General features: G+C 50.8%; 1 protein-coding gene across 6 annotated transcripts in view; it reads right to left on the bottom strand.

The window, feature by feature from the left end:
* Positions 1–23141, bottom strand: part of LOC125308276 (F-BAR and double SH3 domains protein 2-like) — a 58792-nt gene that overhangs the window by 5841 nt on the left and 29810 nt on the right. For all 6 annotated transcript variants that reach the window (XM_048264663.1, XM_048264662.1, XM_048264660.1 and 3 more), the window contains exons 4-16: positions 21388–21467; positions 20899–21043; positions 20516–20649; positions 19080–19134; positions 18437–18565; positions 13064–13186; positions 11994–12089; positions 7458–7574; positions 6958–7062; positions 4047–4208; positions 1588–1722; positions 938–1021; positions 141–318 (exon numbers count right to left, since the gene is read on the bottom strand). In XM_048264663.1, coding sequence (XP_048120620.1) covers positions 141–318; positions 938–1021; positions 1588–1722; positions 4047–4208; positions 6958–7062; positions 7458–7574; positions 11994–12089; positions 13064–13186; positions 18437–18565; positions 19080–19134; positions 20516–20649; positions 20899–21043; positions 21388–21467 — 1543 coding nt within the window. The remainder of the gene's footprint in view (positions 1–140; positions 319–937; positions 1022–1587; positions 1723–4046; positions 4209–6957; positions 7063–7457; positions 7575–11993; positions 12090–13063; positions 13187–18436; positions 18566–19079; positions 19135–20515; positions 20650–20898; positions 21044–21387; positions 21468–23141) is intronic.

The following is a 23141-nucleotide window of genomic DNA, read 5'->3' as shown; positions in this document are numbered from 1 at the left end:
CTTTAAATTGTAAGACAAAGCTTGAGGTCTGTGAAGTTGAAGAGGTAAGGGGTGTGTAAGTGTGCATGAGTGTGCGTATGTGTATATTTGTGTGTGTGTGTGTGTGTGTGTGTGTGTGTGTGAGAGAGAGAAAGACTTACTGCTGGCGTCTCCGTTGGTGCTGCCTGAGGCCAGCTCGGGCTCGGTGGAGTTGCTGGACGTGTGTGAGCGCGTGTCCAGCGTGGCCAGGGACTGGAGCATGCTCAGTAGGCTGTTTGAGGTGGGGAACTGCAGGTACTTCTCAGGCACGTAGCCCACGTGGCCCGTCTTGTTCCTGGCCTAGAACACGACAGAACCAGCAGGAGGAACACGCATGAGAGACAGTTTTACAATGGCATGTAAGCTAGGCACATCCACTCTGCTGCAGTAGCTCTTATGTATATGTATGTATGGTGTTTTCCTCAATCCAGCAATAGTTTGACAATGTAAATACCAAGTTGTACAACTCCACAAACTGCACTCCGACCCTGATTCCTACACGTCTAATTGTGATGCATTAGGTCCTAACCGGATGCGATGAGAGCGAACATTAGCGATAAAATCTGTTTAATTCCATTGTTTTCAATTGGAGTGTCCTGAAGCAGTGCGATGCAATGCAACGTTTTGAGAGAACATTTGTTCGACACCCTGTGTCTATTTTCTTTCTGCCGCTTGCGTTGCTCTATTTTAAATGAGGAATATGACGCAATAGAAGGGCATACTTAACGGATTCAGTGTAGACAGATAACATTGACAGTTGCTCGCTCGGATCCTGTTAGGACATGGTGTTACTCTGATGTCCCTATAGCGTAAACATGCACGTATAAACATCAGAAACTAGCTGATTCCAGTGAGTCTGTGTAGGCCGTGTGGTTGATGTGAGCGCTGGTGGTGTTAGTGTTTGGTCTGCTGCCCGCACCTTCACCCAGTCCTCCATGTCTCCGTCCTCAATCACCTCCAACATCTCCTGCTCATCGATGGTCAGCTCATCAGGCTGGGAGGCCTGCCAGGGGACACCACAGAGTGGAAAACTCATCTCGGGAAGATAGCACACTTAACCAGCGTTTAAAACAAAATACATGCATCAACCAAGGAACTATGCAATTGAATACTCAAGCACAACATTCACACACATACACAACATGTGACAGCCTGTGACCTTCTGGTTGGATACACTTTCCCATATTCTTAAGCGCAGTCTAATGCAAACATGTGGGAACAGTGAGAGTGTATGCAAACAACACAGTGAAGTCAACATTTCCATTACGTAAAGCTGGCTGTTGGACTGCTTTGAGAGTTAAACATTAGACTGTTTAGTACACACCATTTTTTGTTTAGAATTTCTTAAGCTGCTGCAATTTCAGTGGTGATAAGAGTAGGCAAGTGTGAGGGTGAACTGATATGTCATCAGAAATACGTTATCACACTATCCGGCCACTGTGTTCCTGTCCACATCAGTACAACCACAGTGACGGTTTCAAGGCATAATGTACTGAGTTGCTTTACAAATTGAGGGGAGATTTGTACGTATGAAAAAACGTGTATGTTTGACAGTGGTGGTGAAGTTACCTTGTAGGAGTAGAGCACCTTGCAGGTGAGGGGGTAGTTCCTCAGTGTTCCTGACGGGCTGGAGCTGCTGTCGTCAAACACCTCCATGTTCTCTTCCAGGTCCTCCCCGTCCTCTCGCTCCAGATCAACTGTAGTCTACACGCACAGAAAATGACCAGAGGTCAACAACACCAGAACCTAGAGCTTAACACAGGAGCCACTGGTAAAGGCAAGCACTGCAGAGTGAGCAAAATGTGGCCAGCCAGTCCGAATTCCAGTGTTATACAGTATCAGTTTGAGCCAGAAGTGCATTGGAAGGCCCTGGACACGCGTCTCTATTTACAACTCTCCCACAGGCAGGATAGATTCTGATTGGTGGAGAGGCTGCAAGTTATGGGTATGAGGTAGGTAAGACCCGCCCTCAACACCCACCCCCACCCAATCCACACCTTCTCCAGGAGAAATACATGAGAGGCTATGGGAGATCAGGTGAACACTGTTTCACTCTCCACCCAGCCCTCAGGACAGGACACAAAACACACACACACACACACACACACACACACACACACACACACACACACACACACACACACACACACACACACACACACACACAGGAATAAAGGGGGGTGGGAACTATTCTAGGTGATCCTCATTGGCCGTGTGTGTGTGTGTGTGTGTTGAGTCAGCATTGCTCTATTGACACAGTAAACTCTGTGCACTGAGCCTGTCCCCTGGGAGAGCTGAATGGGAGCAGGTGGCCCATGCTGACTGTAAGGGATCCCTGGCTCTAGAGCAGAGGAGGGCCCGGCCCCTAGTCTCTTATCGGGGCCTCAGCATCTCAGCACAGTGCTTCTGAATTCACACTCCAACCCCCAGACAGGAGTACAGGCAGCTCATTAGAGAGCCCTGTCTAGGGGCTAATAGCTGTCTGTCTGGGAGACCGGTCACTTTTTCAGCTACTCATCACTCTGCCCTTATCTCTCTCACTGTCCTCAGCTCAATCTAAATCTTTGGTCTTTATCACCCCTGGTGCAGCATGATGTGAACAGAATGTTAAATGCAACTCAAGGAGAACAGAAGCCCCAGTGTTTAGTGAAGGGAGGTGGCATCCCTGTCTTTTCTCTCTTTCTCTCTCTCTCGGTCTCACTCACTCACTGACACAAACACACTGACTGGCAACACAGGATCACAGCTCCAGGTGTCTAGCAAGAGAAAGTAATCAGGAAAATGAAAGCAGTTTTTCCCTGCTTCTTTGGGACTGATCACTGAATTTCATTATATTATATCTTAGCGTGGCTGTTCCCCTCAGCCGTCAGCAGGTGTCAGTGTAGTTCAGCCACAATCCAGACGGGAGCACGACCACAAGGGATCTGTCACGCGAGCGCTGACATTCATTTGAATGATAACGATGATTAGCCACAATGATGACAGCAGACCAGACACATCCTGTATCTTCTGACGCAGTGCCAGTAGAACGGTGTGGCTCGAAGGTCCTGATAAAAAAAGCGCTCACCTCACACAAATGACTGCCCGTGAGGTAGAGCTTGCGTCACGGCAACCGACGGCCCCACCGTCTCCGTAAACAAAACAAAAAAGGGCCCACAGATCCATCAGAGCCTCTCTAATCCCCCTCACCGTTCTGCGCTCTGATTGGCTGCGGCGCTCAGTAATGCCATCGGTGCTGACAGGGATAGGTCACTGCAGCAGACAGCTGAAGGTCATCGCGCCCCTGCCTCCCTCCCACCATCCCTCCGTCTCTCTTCTCCTCTCTCTCTATGAAAACATGCAGTGGGGCGAGTGAGAGGGAGGGAGGGTGGAGTGGAGGGGCTTTACTCTGCCCAGGGGGAAGGCCTGTGTAGGGGGGCCCTCAGGGCTCTCTGCCCTGCTTGCCTGCTCGGGCTCTCTGTCTGTAGAGGGCAGCTGGAGGAGGCTTCTGGGGGGGCTGGCCGTGGGAGTGGGGGCCGGCGGGCGACACACAATGGCGCTGACAGGCGGTAGGAAATGGCAGGCGGTGGCGGGGGAGAGTGAGCGAGCGAGCGAGCAGTGGGCGAGAGTGCCGGCAGGCATCGACCAGCCATGTTTGTGTAGGGAGCGAGGGAACAATGCCCGGTGTTTTCCGGAGAGAGGTGGTGGTGGGGGGGCACGCTGATGGGCTGACGGCCACAATATGCTGCGCCTGTGCCCCCCACTGTGGACACTCTCACCAAAACAAAACACCGAATGAAGAGATGCAGGGAGGGGGGGGGGGGGTGCACTGTGGTAGACATATAGGCATGCGGAGAGGGCAGATGGGCTCGTCTGTATGGTCATCTCTCTGATTCGCACAGCACAAAGACGTTCTACTGACACCATATCACTGGAGGGAAGCCTGAAGGGCCTTAAAAACTGACCCCATCGAGAGGCCAGTATGTGAGATAGTAGGGGGAATGTGGGTTGTGGGTGGAGGGTCGGGGGTGTGGGGTGGGGCAGCTCACCGAGATGGAGGGGTCATGGTTGGTGAGGGTGGGCAGCGAAGCCCAGCGCTCATTCTCCAGCTCCTCCATCACCTGGTTCATAGCGCTCTTCAGCCATGTATCCACGGAAACGCCCACCTGCCGTAGCAGGTCTAGACGAGCTTCAGCCTTCAGTTTTATTGTCTGTTGGAGAGAGAGAGAGAGACAGAGTGGAAGAGAGAGAGAGTGAGAGGGAGAGAGAGAGGGAGAGAGAGAGAACGGAGAGAGAATTTTAAACACATAAGTTGAATATATTCTTAAACAAATTATGCACCGCATATAAACAAGCTAATTGAATGTTTTGAGACTATTGTATTTCAGACAGAGAAAATTACACTCTCCACACTTACTCACAAAAGGTGGTTAGTGATATTCCAACAGAATCACAATCACAATCACACACACACACACACACACACACACAGATGTAAGTGTGCAGACACAAACAATATTACGTGTCTACACTACCAAAGCCTTTTTTCAACAAAAGGAATTGCTGGCAGGACATAACAATGCTGCCGGTGTTCATTTTCAAACAGCTGATGAAACATGTAGCCACCAACAATACCGAGCAGTGCGCAGTGATTCATGAAAAGTCCAAAACATCTGACTGCCTCATCTCCCCCTCTAAAGCGATCCATTTGGGATGATCTCACCGACGCTGGCTCAGAGGTCTGGAGCCTGGTGGAGGGGAGGAGGCGGTCATTGACTGCATTCCAGCAGAGAGCAGTTACCTCTGGGACATCAGGGCTATTGATCCTATTTGACTCCCATCACCCGTGTTTGGGAGAGGCAGAGACCAAGAGATGCAGATGCAGATAGCCAGAGTGAGACACAGAGGGGCAAGAGGAGTCGTGTGCAGATTTTCCTGCGTTTCCTGAGTTCCGTCAGATAGGTTAGGATGAGTTCAGATTCCTCAACAGTCCTTTGAGACATCTCCCTCTTTTAAAGAGCGTTGAGAGAACCAAGGAGGATTAGAGGGGGGTTCTGTGATGTTCTGTGAATTTCTCCGCATCTGAGTCGACACCACGGCGATGCGCGCCGCGCGGGCAGCTCAGCTGGCAGATGGGCGGCCGTTACGGTATGTCAAAACCATACGACTCCAGTCAGGGGCCTGACGCGCAGATGACACGCTTCCTCGTCTCACGACAGAACCGATAATCTAACCTGACACTGAACACACACTGAAGCCCACTGCCGTTTTCATCTGGTCTCTCCTCACACTCACACTGACAGTCAGAGCGGAAGTTTCCTCATCTTCAGATACAGACTGGGCAGGCCGAGAGAGACTGGCAATAATAGTGCCGTCACTGTCACCAGATGGGTGGGGTGGCCTCCGGTGGGCATCTGGAGGGCAGCAGGTGGAGGGGGCAGAGGACTGATGGATGGAGCAGTAGTGATGGAGAAGGCAGGGTGGCGTCCTGCCTGCCACCAGACAGAGGAGGTGTGGGTTCTGAGTGACAGGACCTGCTGAGGATTCACTCGCACTCCTTCCTCCACATAATGGACTCAGCACACTGGCCACCTACCTACCTATGACTACTGCAGGAATAGGAATGTGTGTGTGTGTGTGTGTTATGTATACATATGTATGTGTGAATGAGCTGACAGAATGAAATGAATAGTTCCACTTTCAAACTAAACATTCTACTCTCCAAGCAACTCGAGCACAGACCACACAAGTTATTGTTAGGAACAAATATTATAGTGCCTGAAACCCTAATAAAACACACGGGGAAAGTTTCATTTATCATACAGCTGTCGACTTCCATGGTTGAATTCCACTGAGAAAAAAAAGTCATTCAAAAGGCCTCTTGACTGGGCTAGTTTGTAGTAAACTGAGCCCTTTAAATAATTGATGCTAAGCACACTTCCTGCTGGCTACTGGCTCGTTTTAATCTGCACTTCCCTGGAAAACAAAAGCTTGGCAGTCTCCAATTTACTACAGAGCCCCCCACTCCCCTGCTTTCTCCTCTTTTATGTCCATTAGATCTTAATAAGGCTGATTAAATATTTAATAGTGCTTTATAAACTAATGGCAGACTTAGAGGAGGAGCCCTGCGGGGGTTATTTTTCAGAAGCGATAGCTTTATGCAGTAAACACTGTGTGTGTGTGTGTGTGTGGGGGGGACTTTAAACCAGGATTGCTCCCATTGTGTCATCTGCATGATACACTGCTATCTCTGTCACTGTCACACCTAATGGCTGTTCATTTGTTGCGTGTGGCTCGATGTGTCCAGCAGGGGGCGTGCGAGCTGATGAGCTGATGAGTGGTGCAGACAGAGGGGAAGGTGAGAGTGGGCTTCTGTTTTGTTGTTGTGTTTTTGGCTGGGTCTGAGAGGCATTGATCCCCGGCGCGGGCTGACGGGCGGAGCTCTCTGTGTGGATCGATGCGGGACCAGGAGAGCTCCGGCAGGGACCGGCAAGGTAGCGCAGCGGCTCGGCCAGTGGAGGTAAATGGAGTCATTACAAAAACAAGGCAGAGCGCTCATCATCACCATCACCAACAACAACAACGGCGGCGGCAGCCACCATTACCACCAGCGAGTATCCTCTTGTTTGCTTTGGCCTTATTGATTTGTTTCTTACCCATGTTTTTTTTATTTAAAAAAAATAACAGTGCATGTAAACAAAAGAAGGGGGTCACTTGCGCTTCAACCTGGTTGGTGCTCACGGAACAGGACGCAGAAGTCAAAAAGGGAGATCCAAAGTCTAACAGGAGCCAAGGAGCAGGACCGCAGCACTCAATGCTTAACGCATTTAACCCACTCTCACCTTCCCCTCTGTCTGCACCACTCATCTGCTCCTGTTAGACCTTGGATCTCCCTTTTTGCATGTAAACAAACTTGTTATAGACGACACACACACACACACAAACACACAGCATCTGTACCTCAGCCTTGCGGATGTTTTCTTTGGCCTCGTCGATCCTCAGCTCTAGGTCGTTGCGGCCTTGCTCGGTGGGCGGGATCCCCAGAGTCTCACACTCCTCCACACACTATAACAGCAGTCAATCAATCAAGGGGCCAATCAGGTTCTGCCTCAGTCAATATCAGACATCGGACATAGAAATGTACTTTTTTACACTTTTTTTTTACACTAGGTACAATACAGGAGTCCTAATCCTCTTTCCTCTCTGCAGTCAGTAATGCTGAGGTGTACTTTGAACATCACAGCAATGCACACTGACTGACTCATACTCAGCATAAGCTAGGGGAAGGAAATCCCCAATACACGGCTCACGGCTATGTGTTTGTGTGTAGGGGGTGACCTGGCATCTAGCCTTTTATACACACAAACTACAGTACCTTTGTACATGTGAATGTGTGTGTTTGTTTGTATTTGCGTGTGTGTGTGTGCGTGCGTGCGTGCGTGCGTGCGTGCGTGCTGTACCCTCTTATAGTGGATGATGTTCTTGTGCTCCCTGGCCACGCGCGTGGCCCACTTGCGGGCCTCCTTGTTCAGGCTGTGCTCCTCCGTGGTGCCCGTCTCCGACTCCAGCTGCCGACTCTGGAGAGGAAAACAACACCCCAAACCCCCCGTCACCATGGGAACTAAGCACAAGACACCCCACACACATCTACCCATCACCCACCCATCCCCAGGGTTCCAAACACTGATCCTAGACCAGTTTTTTTTTTTTTTTTTTTACATTTTTATCCCTGCTTGGGCTCCACGGCTAAAGCTACTCCCTTCAGCAAAGCCCCCTGTCCTCCCCTGGCTGATCTTAAGGGAGATTAATCCGCAGGCAGGCAGGCAGGCAGGCAGGCAGGGGCCACACGGATGAAGCCGCGGAGGGATTGCCTACTGATGTAAACCGTGGTGGAGGGATGGAGAGATGGAGGGAAAGAAGGATGGAGGGAGAGGGGGGGTGTGTGGGTGATGACAGTGGTGGGAGACGGCGGGTCTGAGAGGGGGGGGGGATCTGGAGCTGTGGGGCAGATAAGACAAGCCCAATGTAAAGCAGCTTTGGACCGGGGGGGCTTAAGGGTACAAATCAGCCACAACCTCCTCCTGACCTACTGTCTGTGTGTGTGTGTGTGTGTGTGTACAAATATATGTGCCTCTATTGAGTATGTAGATGAAGGCTGAATGCAAATACTGGATCACTAAGACTCTATGAAAACAGTATGTGTGTGCAGAAGTGCACCTGCAGAAAGCATGTAGCATGTATGTCAGCATACTGTTGAGTGTTATGTGTAAGAATAGCTCAGTGTGTATGTTCCAGTGTGTGTGTAGAATAGCTCAGTGTGTGTATGTTCCAGTGTGTGTGTGTGTATATGTTTCTCTCTCTCTCTCTCACTCTCACTCTCACTCCTCACACAGACACACAGACACACAGACACACAGACACACACACACACAGGGCTAAGAGACAGTTTCTTTCAGTCTAATGAGGTCAAGTGGTGTTTGCTAGTGTGAGTGTGTGTGTATGTGTGTGAATGCACTGGCACACTAACCTGGTGTACTTGTCTCTGTATTCTTCCACAGAACATATGCCGTTTGTTAGTCTGGATGGTGCTTGTAGCTGTACTCTATGTGTGTGTATCTATGCTTCATATAAAACAAGCGTGTGTGTGTGTGTGTGTGTGTGCATGTGCATGTGAGTTTAATGTACTTCTCTCTGTCCTCTTCCAGAAAGCATGTGTTGTTTGTTAGACTAGTGTTTGTGTGAGTGAGAGAGAGGATGAGTAACTGTGTGTGTGTGTGTGTGTTTGTCTCTTCCCTCTTTCACAGAGATGTGTGTGTGATTGTTTCTTTGTGTTCGGCTGCGAACAAGAGCATTGTTCACTGCACTCCCGGTGTCGACTTATCGATTCTTCCCCTCCTAATCATGTTAGAGGCGGCAAGCGTACCAACCAGCTACTGCAAGCCCTACTAGCAGCTACACACACACACACACACACACACACACACACACACACACACACACACACACACACACACACAGCAGGGGAGCACAGACTACTGGCAAAGATCTGATGAGACAATGGGAACAGACTCTAGCAGCCAGAGACAGAAGAGAGAAGAAAAAGAGGGCACGAGAGACAGAGGAGAGAAGAAAAAGAACAGACAGACAGAACATGGCAAAGAGAAAAGGGCAAGTGGGCAAAGAAGGAGGTGAGCAAGGGAAGAAAGCAAGAGAGAGAGAGAGAGAGAGAGAGAGAGAGAGAGAGAGAGAGAGAGAGAGAGAGAGAGAGAGAGAGAGAGAAATCATTTTGAGTCTGGCCAAAGAACAAGCCTTCATCAGTATGGCTGCCTGTACGTGCCGTGGCTCTGTAACACACTGAGATGGGGGGGGGCGCAGGGGAAGGAGATGAGAAACACATGACTGCCCTCCCTTTCTTCTTCCTCTGTTTTTGTCTTTCGTTTTCTCTCTCTCTCTCTCTCTCTCTCCCCTCCATCTTGGTCCAGACCTAAATCACAACCATGTGGCTCCACTAACCTTGCCTGCAAACAACAGAGGGGAGGTGCATCATGGGAGTGAGCATGGCTGACGAGGCGTGCGCGTGCTGTCGGGGGCGGTCTGGGCCAGTCGATTCCTCTGTGACTGTCCAGTTCGGTATGAAGCGCGTGACAGCAGGGCTGGACCATATGGGATGTGCAGGCCGCACAAGACAGTCTAATGAAACCGTTTTTCTGCAGACAGTTACAGTTCAATAACTACGAGCTACACCACATTTCAACTCTCTCTCTGTGGTCAGGACGTCCACTTTCATCCACTTTCTTCCATGTTCATGTTCCAAAACGTCCCCTCAGGTCCATGTGCCCTCATGTAAACTCCCTTCCTAGAGTTCCAGTAGCTCCACAGCTCAGTTGAATCCTGTTTTGCGTTGTGTATGTGTGTATGTGTGTGTGTGTGTGTGTGTGTGTGTGTGTGTGTGTGTATGCGCGTGCGTGTGTGTGTGTGTGTATGTATATGCGTGCGTGTGTATGTATATGCGTGCGTGTGTGTGTGTGTGTGTGTGTGTATGTATATGCGTGCGTGTGTGTGTGTGTGTGTGTGTGTGTGTGTGTGTGTGTGTGTGTGTGTGTGTGTGTGTGTGTGTGTGTGCACACGCGCATGGCTGATTTTTTCAAGGTGTTCACAGGCATGCAAAACAAGAGCTGGACTGATGAGAACAAAATGAGTGGAAAAACTGCATCTCACACACACACACACAGGAGGCGTTGAGCTGAGGTTGCATCCTTCCCATCATGCACTGCAAGAACACTAGCATGCAGTGGGTGACAGGCCTGGTGACAGCTTTTGCTTTCATGCCACACCGACACAAACTTGAAGTTATCAAGAGCACGATGATGGGTGGAGACAACAGGAGGCACATTCTTCATTTCACCAAGGACATGACTGACCAGACTAAAATCTCCTGTGCGTGTGTGTGTGTGTGTGTGTGTAGAACAAAATGAGTGGAAAAACTGCATCTCACTCACACACACAGGAGGCGTTGAGCTGGAGGTTGCATCCTTCCCATCATGCACTGCAAGAACACTAGCATGCAGTGGGTGACAGGCCTGGTGACAGCTTTTGCTTTCATGCCACACGACACAAACTTGAAGTTATCAGAGCACGATGATGGGTGGAGACAACAGGAGGCACATTCTTCATTTCACCAAGGACATGACTGACAGACTAAATCTCCTGTGCGTGTGTGTGTGTGTGTATGTATATGCGTGCGTGTGTGTGTGTGTGTGCACACGCGCATGGCTGATTTTTTCAAGGTGTTCACAGGCATGCAAAACAAGAGCTGGACTGATGAGAACAAAATGAGTGGAAAAACTGCATCTCACACACACAGGAGGCGTTGAGCTGGAGGTTGCATCCTTCCCATCATGCACTGCAAGAACACTAGCATGCAGTGGGTGACAGGCCTGGTGACAGCTTTTGCTTTCATGCCACACGACACAAACTTGAAGTTATCAGAGCACGATGATGGGTGGAGACAACAGGAGGCACATTCTTCATTTCACCAAGGACATGACTGACAGACTAAATCTCCTGTGCGTGTGTGTGTGTGTGTGTGTGTGTGTGTGTGTATATGCGTGCGTGTGTGTGTGTGTGAGTGTGTGCATGTATATGTGTGTGTTTGTGTGTACGTGTGCGAGAAAGACACTGACAGTGAGAAACTGAGAGATAGAAAGCGAGAGAGAGAGAGAGAGAGAAACAGGGACGGATAGATACACAGGCAGACAGATAGAGTTGTGGGACTGAATACTGCATCACGGCAGGAAGAAGCCTTCAGATGGCCCGGGGAGGGGAAGGGATTACTGCGGATCCTTGAATGGCTGACACTCCAATATGCACCATCACAAGGGTGTTCTCTGAACACCAGCCCGGGAGAGACACAGGGAAACACAGCAGCCACAGACACTGCAGTGAGCCCTGAGCCCACACACACACACCATATTTTAACTGTCAGCACATGTTCATTTATGGATTATCTAATTTATTTAACTAATTAGCTACTAACTAATTTAATGAACATATGGGTCTAGACGACCCATCACCATCAGCTCAGAGCCAGTGAGATGAGTGAGACTCTGTTAGTAAGTGTCTCTATCTCGCTCTCTCTCACACACACACACACACTTCACAAAGAAATGATGTGTGGCTTCTCCTCTGTGGATGTCTTTTCACGTGTGACAGACGGCTTTCTGATGATGAGGCCGCCCAATCGGCCGCGGGAGACTCTGGAGTCCCATTCCTGTTGTGCGTCGAAGCGCTTGGGGTGGTCAGGGGATGGAGCAGCGGCCCTTTGGCTCGCCAAACCGCAGGGGAGGAATGAGTAGCCATTAGCAGCAGGGGGGACGGAGGTGCTGGATTGGGCATCGGTAGAACATGGAACTGGGCCTGACAATGTGTGTGTGTGTGTGTGTGTGGAGAGAAGAGAGAGAGGAAGTGAGATGGTGTGTAAGTGTATGGTTGCTCACCGCGTCGCTGTCGCTGGGCTGGAACTGGAAGTCTTGTGCTTTGTGAAAGACCGGGCTCTCCTGCATGAACAGCTGCTGATTGAAGTCCTGCATCACCTGCACACACACAGAAAATATGACATATGTACTTAATAATGAATGATTTAATCTACTGCAGACACAGACACACATAAATGCTCAAGAACACTGTCTCACTCAGACACACAGCGTGACACAGACACACACACACACACACACACACACAAACAAGCACGAGCACAAAAGCACACTCCAAAACACACACAGCGTGACACATGATGAATGAACTGGAGAGTGGAGGACTCTCTGGCTGCAGGTTTGTTTAGAGTCCTGAGCATTGTGTGTGTGTGTGTGTTCAAACTTCAAACACACACTCACACACAGTCCAAGGTCACTGCAGTCCCTCCTGAGATAGGTGAAGGGGTCTGGTGGCACTAATCCAGAGAACACCACAGTCGCAAACACACACAAACACACACACACACAAACACAAACACACACACACACAGAGAGAGCTCCAGGCAGTCCAAAACCCTTGCCATCTGAGAGCAGTTCTGCACCTCTGCATCTGTGTTTTGTACTACACGTGTTTACTTGTGCACACACAAACATCCCCCACACACAGTCAGACACCCCAAATGAAGAGTACAGAAAATGATTACGTGCTTGTCTGTGTTTGGGTGCGTGCATCTGCATGTGTGCTACAAATTATGTGTCTGTCTGTGTGTGTGTGTGTGTGTGTGTGTGTGTGTGTGTGTTGGAACAAGTGTGGGTGGCAAATGTGTGATTTCTTCACTGGGGATTGGCTAATGAACAGCTGGAAAGAGACTTTTATTTTTCTGGGAAGTAAGAGTGAATCTACAATGACGGAAAACAGAGAGAGAGAGAGAGGCGCTCTGTGAGTGTGTGTGTGTGTGTGCATATGTGCATGTACATGTGTGTGAGTGCTTGTGTGCATATGTGCATGTGCATGTGTGTGAGTGTGTGCATATCCGTGTGTGTGTGTGTGTGTGTGTGCGCATGTGTGTGTGGGGAGGGGGGCTCTGACTCACGCGGCTGGACTTCTCCAGGAGGAACTGGAAGGTGCTGTGGACGGCCTGGAAGGCCTCCAGTTCCGTTCGGCAGAAGGAGATCAAATAATCCTTCACATGGTCATACACATTCCCATCCAGAGCCTAGGAGAGAAGGGACAGAGAGAGAGAGAGAGAGAGAGAGAGAGAGAGAGAGAGAGAGAGAGAGAGAGAGAGAGAGAGAGAGAGAGAGAGAGAGAGGAGAGAGAGAGAGAGAGAGAGAGAGAGAGAGAGAGAGAGAGAGAGAGAGAGAGAGATCAGTTTTTCAGTCCAATCCAGAGGAGGAGTCTGGAGAGGAGGGAAGGTCTGTGGTTTCCTCCCTCCAAACAAACCTGTGAGGAAAATGTTTCTTTTTGCCATTGCAATCTCCAGCCCAGACCTGAGCAAATCGGAGAGGGGGGGGGGGTGCGAGTGTGTGTGTGTGTGTGTGCAAGTGTGTGTGTGTGTGTGTGTGTGTGTGTGTGTGTGATAGAGAGAGCGAGAGGTAAAGAGGTGATGTTTAGCTTTGCCTGTGTAATCTTTGGATGGGAGCGCAGTGCTCCAGCAGCAGTGGCAGTGGCAGCTGGGAGAGGTTGGAGAGTTCAGATTCCACAGCCTCAACATGCAAGAACAAAACTCAAGAGTCGCTTTCTTCCTTTTCGCTCTCTCTCTCTCCTCCCCTCTTTTCCTCCTCCTCCTCTCTCTCTCTCTCCCCTCTCCTCTTTGTCCTCCTCTCTCTCACTCACTCACTTTCTTTTCATCGGCATCCAAACACTTCACAGACCACAACAGTCAAAAACCCAAAACGACTCTTTCTCTCTCTCTCTCCATCTCCCCCCCCAGCCCTCCCCCTAATCGACAGCAGTTGTACAACACAACACGCAAAAACAAACTTCCCCACTCGCATGCTTACTCCATTTCAACTGAGTGGTTGCATTTCCCTGCAGCGCAAGAGTAATGTCTAGGCCTCTAAGTCTAGACAGCCACTCCTCCCTATCTTTCTCTCTCTCCCTCTCTCTTTCTCTCCCTCTTTCCCTCGTTCACCCAATCCTTCAATCAGGAGCCACTTCACACACAGATAGGTGCCTAGATTCCTGTGTCTGCGTGCACGGCTGCATTGCCTTTGTGTGTATGGGGGTGGGGGGGGTGGGGAGAGTTAAGGGAGACAGAGTGTGAATGTGTATGTGTGTGTATATATGTGTCTGTGTGTATATGTGTAAACTTGAAACAGCATCAAATGACAGGAGAAGAGCAATCACCTCAAACTCCACTCTTCAATCTGTCAACATGGCCCTGAGTCTCAGTGGAACACAGATCTAAGGCAAGCAGAGCCCTTGTGCACAGTAAGAGAGGGCACGATGAAATGAGAGAAGTGTGTGTGTGTGTGTGTGTCTCGGGAGACGGATGTAATGCAGCATAAATAAGCATGCTTCCTTCTGATAGGGTCTTGAGGCACTCCTGGCTGCACAGTGATTTGTGGCTGCTGTCTCTCCACAGGACCAGAGGGAACCTGAGCTTCCTGGCTTTGTCAAGGGGAAGGCACAGAAAACTGCAAACACATGGGCGCCTATGTGCCCCTGTACACACACGCTCGCACACACGCACGCTCGCACACACACGCACACGCACACACACACACACAAAAAGCAGATTCACCCTAAAGAAGAGGGCTATGATTAGTTACGCCAGAGCATTTTTCCACAATGCAATTTCTCACGTCGCAAACAAGTCAATCAGTTGCCATGCAACGCCATGGCAGCAGAACACAAATACCAATTTACACCTGAGCCCCTCTACTGCAACCACACACTAATGAGTTCCCCTCATTTGTGAACACACACGCACACACACACACACACACACAGTGACCATTACACATGCACACAGGGGAAATTAAGTCAGAAGACATGGCGGTGATTTGGATGTGTGTTAGCTACTGCTCTTTAACTGGTGAGAGCTGAGTGGGCTCAATCAAGGCTGGTCAGCAGACTAGAATAACATGCCGCTGTGAGACGTCAGCGCTCTGTCCAAACGCTCTAAGTAGCCATGAAACACAATGGGCTCGACCGCAACACGGCGCACTCACACCTACATACAATCATGCACCCACACACATACACAAACACATGCGCACTCTTTTAAACAATGGTTTGTGTGTGTGTGGATGTGTGAGAGAAAGATGACGAAGTTTGGGATTTAGGGGGAGGGGAATTCCAGCGAAGGGACTTTTGGTTGTTCTGTGGCCGGACCCCACCTCTCCACTTCATCTAGGTCTACTCCGCTCCTGCCTGCCTTTTAAGGCAGTCGGCCTCAAACACCAGCAACGAGGCCAAAAACAAATAATGACGTGCACGCACACGCAGTCACAGGCACTCAAGCACACACACACACACACACACACACACACACAGTCGAGGAATTTCTTAGCAAGCACATGTGGACTGCTATGTGCCACTGCGCTAATAACCGCAACCATTTGCCCACAAGTCCCAGTGGCCTCTCCACACATCAGAGGCCAGAGCCTAAGCCACTGTTCCACAATAAAGTCACAGTGCCCACAGTGGCTGGCTGACTGACTGACTCACTCACTCACTGACTGACACTGGGCTTTAGGCACTCGGCACCGGGAGCTACATGTCTGACAACAGGGGGAGTCCTTGAGCATCTCAGAGTGTCTGCGTCAGCTCTTTTCTCACCATGCGACCCAGGAATGGACAGACGGAGAGCATAGGAAACGAGGGAGAGAGAGAGGGAGAGAGAGTAAGGGAGAGAGAGAGGAAAGGAGGTGGGCAGGAAGAGGAAAAGACCAGAAAGAGAGAGAGAGTAAGGAAAATCAGTAGATGAGATGGACCTTTTATCCTGCCGCTCTCCTCTCCTCCTGATGCGTGTCTGCCTGCAGAGCACCTAAGCTGTAAGCCTCCGTGCTGGACAGGACTGGGCTGGAACACTGGGCAGCGTGCTGCAGGCCAGCTGGCTGCCCAGGGGCCCGCTCTAAGCCCCAGCGTCCAGCCATCAATTATTCACCAGCACACCCACAAGGTCTCCTGCCGTGGGGGGATTAAGAGCTCAGGCGGCTCCCAAGCACTGATCCCAGACCAGCCTAACTCATCCTCCACCAAAGCTTCACCACAATGGGCAGTAATGAGGTGTCTGTCCCCAGACCTGCCTGCTATGTGGGCCAGGATAATGATGTGCTGTACATGGGTAAGGACGGGGCCGGGATAATGATGTGGGGATGTGCGGAAGAGTCACGCACGGCTGCTCTGCACCGGAACGCAACCAGCAACCACCACCAGGTCCACTCAATCACACTAATGCTGTTTAAACGCCTGAGTGCTCCCATCACAGGTACATTGCTGCTTCTCTGAATGAGAATGAAAGCCTGCACGCATGCAAGAGAAAGGGGGAGGAGAGAGAGAGAGAGAGAGAGAGAGAGGCCATTAAACATTCCTTTTAACTTGCAAACAGCTTCTGTGTGTGCTTTATGGCGCATGCCGTAGATGACAGTCTCTCTTTTCCTTGGACTAGCGTCAAGCGCACACCCAACTTTTCAACACCGGCCAAATGAGCACAGGAGAGACCAGCAGGCACCGGTGCAGGGCGCTCCAGCTTCCCGGCTAGATGGCTGGCTGTCACCCGCGAATGCTCCGGTCATCACTCAAACCCGATTGGCCCTCGCGCCGCCCGTCTCTCTGTGGACAGATGGCTCGGGGCCCTGTCCGGATGAGTTGTGGGGGAAAGAGCGTGCACTGGCTGTAAACGGAGCCGGAGAAAATGAGGAGTCACCGTGCTGCTTCTCCGAGCGTTCCTCCAGTGTTCCTCTAGTGTCACGTCTCACTCCTGCCTCTGACCGCGGCTCTGGTGAACATCTCACTCCGGATGTCGCCGCACTCCTCCAGTGGACGTCTCGCCCCGAGCTTGACCGTACTTTTGGACCCCAGTTTCACCAGAGACTCGGCCGTGCGGTGATCTGGAGCTAAATAAGGACGTGATCCGAGGTCCCGGCCCAGAGATTCCACAGATCTGTTTGTGCTGGCAGTGAGCTCCACAATCGTCCAAAAACAAGCCCCCTGAACACTTGGCCCACGCACAGCGACCAGAGAACGGCCACCAAGAGCTTTAAAGGCACCGCCTGCTGGACCAGCCTCAAACCTCGGCCTCGGGGGTGGGGGTGGGGGGCTATTAGATGAGAGGTGTTGGCTGTGTTCAGGGCAGTTGGGTTGGAATGGCAGAAGGGAGGAGAGGGGAGGAGGCCGCAGCCTGGCCTGAGTGCTTCAGGGGGCCTAACTGGAGAGGACAGCACAGCACAGCACAGCACTGGGACATGACCCGTGGGAGCAGGCCAGAGAGCGCCACATACCAGACATGCTTCCCTCACTCACACACACACACACCATTCTCTCTCTCTTGTGCATACACACACAGAGTCCCTTCTCTCTCTCGTGCACACACACACAACACACACGCAATCCTTTCTCTATTTCGCTCTCAAACAATCTCTTGCTCCCATGACACATAAATGGTCACACACATGTGAATGATTTCTCTCTTCCGTGCCAATTCAATAGACATGTTTTACTTCTCACGCAGCGCAGCTCAGCTCAGCTCTCTCCTCCCAGCCTACTTGAGTCCAGTCCACTAGCTGGACATGTCCACTAGCTTTAATCCCAGAGGTGTGGCTAATGTGCTGAGGTGAGGAGACGATGCCATGATGTCAGCGACTCCATCACGCAGAACATGACTGGGCATTTCTGAGTCATCCTCTACAGTCAATGACATCATGAGCCAAACGTGCATCCTTCTAGACAGCTGATATTTAAATAAGAGTGTGTGTGTGTGTGTGTAGGTGCAGTCACAGACAACTGATATTTAAATAAGAGTGTGTGTAGGTGCAGGCACAGACGGGAAAGTTAAGGCAGAGCACGTCCAGTCACGGCGTCATCCAAGTGACCTATGCTTAAGAGGCCCCCAAACAATGACGCACCAGTCACACCGGCGCTGAGCTACCAGCCGAGCGTGTCCTGAGTGTGTGAGTGCTCATCAATGTGTCTGTGTGTGACACCCTGTAGACACGTCAAACTTGCAGGAGAAGGGCCTCATTCTTCTACCAATGTCTTGTGTGTGTGTGTGTGTGTGTGTGTGTGTGTGTGTGTGTGTGTGTGTGTGTGTGTGTGAGGGACAGGGGAGGTGTGACCTCTTGAACTCCTGTGGGAATGAGTCACTAAGAGAGGGGAGGTTGGAAGTCAGAGTGAGGTGGGTAAAGATGAGAGGAGGAAGTGAAAACAAGGAAGTGCAGACGTGAAGTGGACAAAGGTCAGGAACAGAGTGGACCTGAGAGGCAGGAGAGTAGAGGAAGAGAGAGGCCCGTCATCTCACCTTGATGCAGCTGATCAGGTCGGTCTGGTAGTAGCGGTCCTGGTGGGCGTTAGCCGCGGCTAGCGTTAGCAGGTACTCATTCCTGGCGTGGGTGGCCTTGGAGTTACAGTCGTTCCTCTTGGCTTTTAACTGGGAGACAGAGAAAGACAGATTAATGTGTATGCATGGTGTGTGTGTGTGTGTGTGTGTGTGTTGGAGAAGAAAATTATTAAACAGAAGGTAAGAAAGGAATAGGAGAACAACGATCTGGGCTTGTACAAGCGCAAACCCAAGCCAACCACCCGTGTGTCTTGTTGCCATACACAGTGAAAGAGAGAAAGGGAGTCTGGCAAGGGCTTCTGCTGGGAGATTACACTCAAAGGGAGGCATCGGGGACCGATGGGTCTGGGCTTTGGTCTGCGGATAATACTGATCTGGGCTCAGCTCGAAAGGCCCAGGTGCAGCTGAGCCCCCAGCAGATGAGTGTCAGGCGTGAGAGAGATGAGAGCGTGTGCGACACACACACACACACACACAACCAACAACAACAACTCAGAGGAAAATGGCTCACTTTCATTTCACCCTCTGATCAGAGGAAAGGGAAGGGAACGAAACAGAGAGAGAGATTGAGAGAGAGACAGAGAGAGAGGGTAACGATACCTACCTTCACGCTGGCTTTCTGTAAACTTATCCTGGACTGGAAGAGCCCCAGCTTTGACCTGTGAGAACGCAAGGAGGGGGTCAGGGCGAGAGAGCAGAGAGAGAGTGCGAGTTAGAGCTGAACAGACATCATCAATCAAACCCAGATCAATCCCACTTTACAGCCATGGGCCTGGGCCAGGCAGCATAAATCAGTGCATCAGGCCCAGCATGAACCTGTGAGAACAGCCCAGCGGCCGCTGTAAATCCTCCCCCAGGCTTGGCCCGCCACACGCTCCGCAGCAGTTAAGATACTACTCTTTATGAGCAGCTCAGGCCTGGAGACGGCCAGGGGGTAACTAATGGCCTCGGTGTGTGTCTGTGTGTGTTTGTGTGTGTTTGTGTGTGTGTGTGTTTGTGATTATGTGAAAGACGGTGTGCAGAGCTGTTCAGACTCAAACTGTGAAGGACTGTTTCTTTTTTCTGAGATTATCTAGTGTGGTTGTATGTTATGTTATGTTATGTTATGTGTGTGTGTGTGTGTGTGTGTGTGTGGAGTGCATGAATATGTGTGCACATATGAGAATCTATTTCTATTCTATTATATGGAAGTCGCTCTTATCCTGAGACAATCTTGAGAGGGCTCCATGTTTATGTGCAGGTACACATTTAATATAGTATGCATTATAATGGAGTTTATTTTTGCTCACAGGCATTGAGAAACGACCTCCTGATGTCCTCCTACCCAATGGGGACAGCTTGGGTGTATCAGCTGATCCTCGCAACCCCTCAGCCCCCAACAGGTAATTTCAATTCCTGTCCACTTTGCGCTGAGTAATAAAATGCAGAGCTGGGCTGACCGTCCGATCAATACGGACTCTGCCAGCCAGCACACCGTTCCTGGAGGCCGACCTCTTACTCGCTCGCTCCTCGCTCCATCCCTCGTTCCCTCCCTCCTTCACTGAGCCTGTCACTTCTCCTGTCACTCTCTCGCTCGCTTTCCTGTCTCTCTTGGCAGCTCTTGTCCTGCTGAATGCGGTCTGTCCAGCAGAAGAGTGGCGGCGGCGCTGACCTGACTCAGACCTTGCTTCCTGTGAGTTAACAGGTCAACACAAAGGTGTTGGGAATTCCAGCCGGCGCTGCCCAGTGGACTTTTTAAGCCGTGAGGCAATTGTGCGCTGAATCTCTAATGACCATGACTGGACTGGGGGGGGGGACCAGCCTGTCTTGTTCTGTTGCTCCAGCATTAGCGATTCAATCCATAGCGGGTGCAAAAAAGGACACGCTTCTGAGATTTTAATGGCGCTATCTGGTCAGGCATAAATCTGGGACAGCCCCAGGAGCTACTGGCATGAGCGGCCTTCTTCCCTGTCGGGCGCTAACTGGCCGGGCTCCTAGGTGCGGTTAGTGGTTAGTGTTCTCCCCATTGCGAGGACGGGCGCAGCGAGGCGCGGCACCTACTTGGCTTCGATGTCGGCCTTCTCCCGGACGGCCTGGGCCATCTGCTCCAGCTCAAAGTACTTCTTCTTGGACTTGGCCAGGTCCTTGACCGAGTCCTGCAGCTCCGTCTGGATGCGGCCCAGCTGCTCGATGCACTAAACACAGAGGGCAGACAGGGGGCGCTGTCAGCAGGGGGTTGGGGGGGGTCATGGGGGTGGCAAACACCACAACGGGCACTCTGCCATAACAGGCAATCTGCTGAACTACTCACAGACGTACACATACACGCTGTCACACATGCACACACACTTCAATGAAACTACAATGCTCAACAACCTCACAACAATCGAGACAGAAATAGTGTTTTTCTCTCTCTTGCTCTTTCTCTATCTGTCTCTCTGTACCCTTTTTAGCTGCTGCTCCTTGTAGAGCCGGACGGTTTTGGCTGGATCTGTGATGTCGTTTTTGTAGTTCTCAAAGACGTTGATGCGCGACTGCGTCACCTGGACCGTGCCCTCCAGGTAGGCCCTCCACACCGCATACACATTCCTACAGCAGAGAGAGAGAGAGAGAGAGAGAGAGAGAGAGAGAGAGAGAGAGAGAGAGAGAGAGAGAGAGAGAGAGAGAGAGAGAGAGAGAGGAGACGGGAGAGAGAACTGAATAATCTCAGCACGTACAAGGCAGATCCCACACACAGGACACACACACACACACACACAGCCTCCCTCAAGTGCATCAATTTCTAGCACATCCATTTCCATTTGACAGCCAAAATAAAAAACAGAACAAATCAAGCGTGCAGATCAACAGACAGGGAGGCTGCACTGCTAACACAGGGAAGAACAAAAACACCGCTCACACTGGGCCAGGTAAAAATCAGAAACCACACTCACCTGTAGTCTGTGTGTTGGTCGTCAGGTTTGATCCCGGGCCAATCCCTCTTCAGGTACTGGCTGGCCAGCTTTTGCAGAGCCTAACACACAAACACACACACACAAAGAGAGAAAACAGAGACGAGACGTTAGATAATTACTGTCACGTAACAGCTGGCCTGGAATTAACATGGTCATAGACCCAAGTCACAAGTGGCTCCATGAGCTGGCATACGCCTGTACTGTATTGGAGGAGCCTTCAGTGTAAAGGGGCGTGTTGCATGAGAGACTGTCATTGTTGGCGCGGCAACAGGGAGCATAACTCAGAGCATCAGATCAACACCAGCGCAGATTGGGGGGGCATGTGTGTCTTCTCACGGCCCACACCATAAACAGCCATCAATTAAAGCAGCATAAAAGACAAAAACAACAGCAGTCACACAAATATCCTCCCCCCCTCTCTTTTGCAATCAACCATTTACACACACACACACATGAACACACACACACACACACTCTCTCTCTCACGCTCAATCAACTCCTCATACAGCACACACAAACATAGGCTGGAGGCCCAAGCGTGGAGCCAGGGCCATATGTTTGCACAGTGCTGGAGGGGGAGCGTATGGGGAGGCTTCAGTGGGAAAGTGGAGGGCATTAAAAAGAGCCCCGCTCCAAACCGAGAGGAACCACAAACACATAACAACCCCCATTCTCTCCTCTCTATACCTCCATACAGATGGAGTGGGGGGAGGGGGGGAAACACACACAAACACAACAACAACAAAGAGAAAACAATCTGAAAGCTTCAGTTGGTCCACTTCATCCTGAGGTCATTAGGCAGCCACTGTTCTCACCGGCGCACCCCACAGAGAGAGGAGGTGGAGTGTGTGTGTAAGTAAGTGTGTGTGTGTGTGTGTGTGTGTGTGTGTGTGTGTGTGTGTGTGTGTGTGCGGAGAGGGACAGATTAGCAGGCTGTTATCCGTGGAACTTTACCGCTGCATAAACATGGCACAGCTACGTCAGTGCCACCTGCCAGTCTTGCCTGTGTGCCACACATGGGCACAGAGTGGGCTACTAGGAGCCAGCGGGCAGGACTGGGCCCTGATGCACGGGAATCAGAGGGATCCAGAGAGACTGGCCACGGCTGGTTTTGAGTGACGAGATCCACACGCACACACACACACACACACACACACACACACGCTCAGAGGCTTCTCTAGGCTGATCCTGACAGATCCTTCTCTAATCACTGTTTCTATTTTAAACAGGAGATGAAAATGATGAACTCAGCCATTAAGTCATGGGTCAGCTATGTGTGTGTGTGTCTGTCTGTGTGGTGAATGAATGAGTGAGTCTGTATAGTGAGTACTCTGTGTCTGTGTCTATTCTGGTTTCCTCCCGCAGCACAGTATGGGCATTACCTACACAAACACACACACACACACACACACACACACAGAGGAGGTAGAAGAATGAGGCCCTTCTGTAAGTTTTACATGTCTAAGGGGGTGTCAAGCCTGCTGACTTGGGTGGAGTGTAAGAGAAGGAGGGAGAGAGGAAGAGTGTGTGTGTGTGTGCGTGTGTGTGTGTGCGTGCGCGGGAGAAAGAGAGGCCTTTCAGCAGGCTCTAAAAGCCCAGTGATCAGCTGAGCTTACGTCTTTTATTTACCTTCCTTCTCCTCCTCTTTCAGTACCGCTTAAAATAACCAACACACACCCAGTCTCCACACAGACACACAAACACACACCTCTCCACTATGCAGTTTTCTGTCT

This window comes from Alosa alosa, chromosome 15 (genome assembly GCF_017589495.1).
Source record: "Alosa alosa isolate M-15738 ecotype Scorff River chromosome 15, AALO_Geno_1.1, whole genome shotgun sequence".
Classification (NCBI taxonomy): Eukaryota; Metazoa; Chordata; class Actinopteri; order Clupeiformes; family Clupeidae; genus Alosa; species Alosa alosa.
This window is presented reverse-complemented; position numbering and strand designations above follow the sequence as displayed.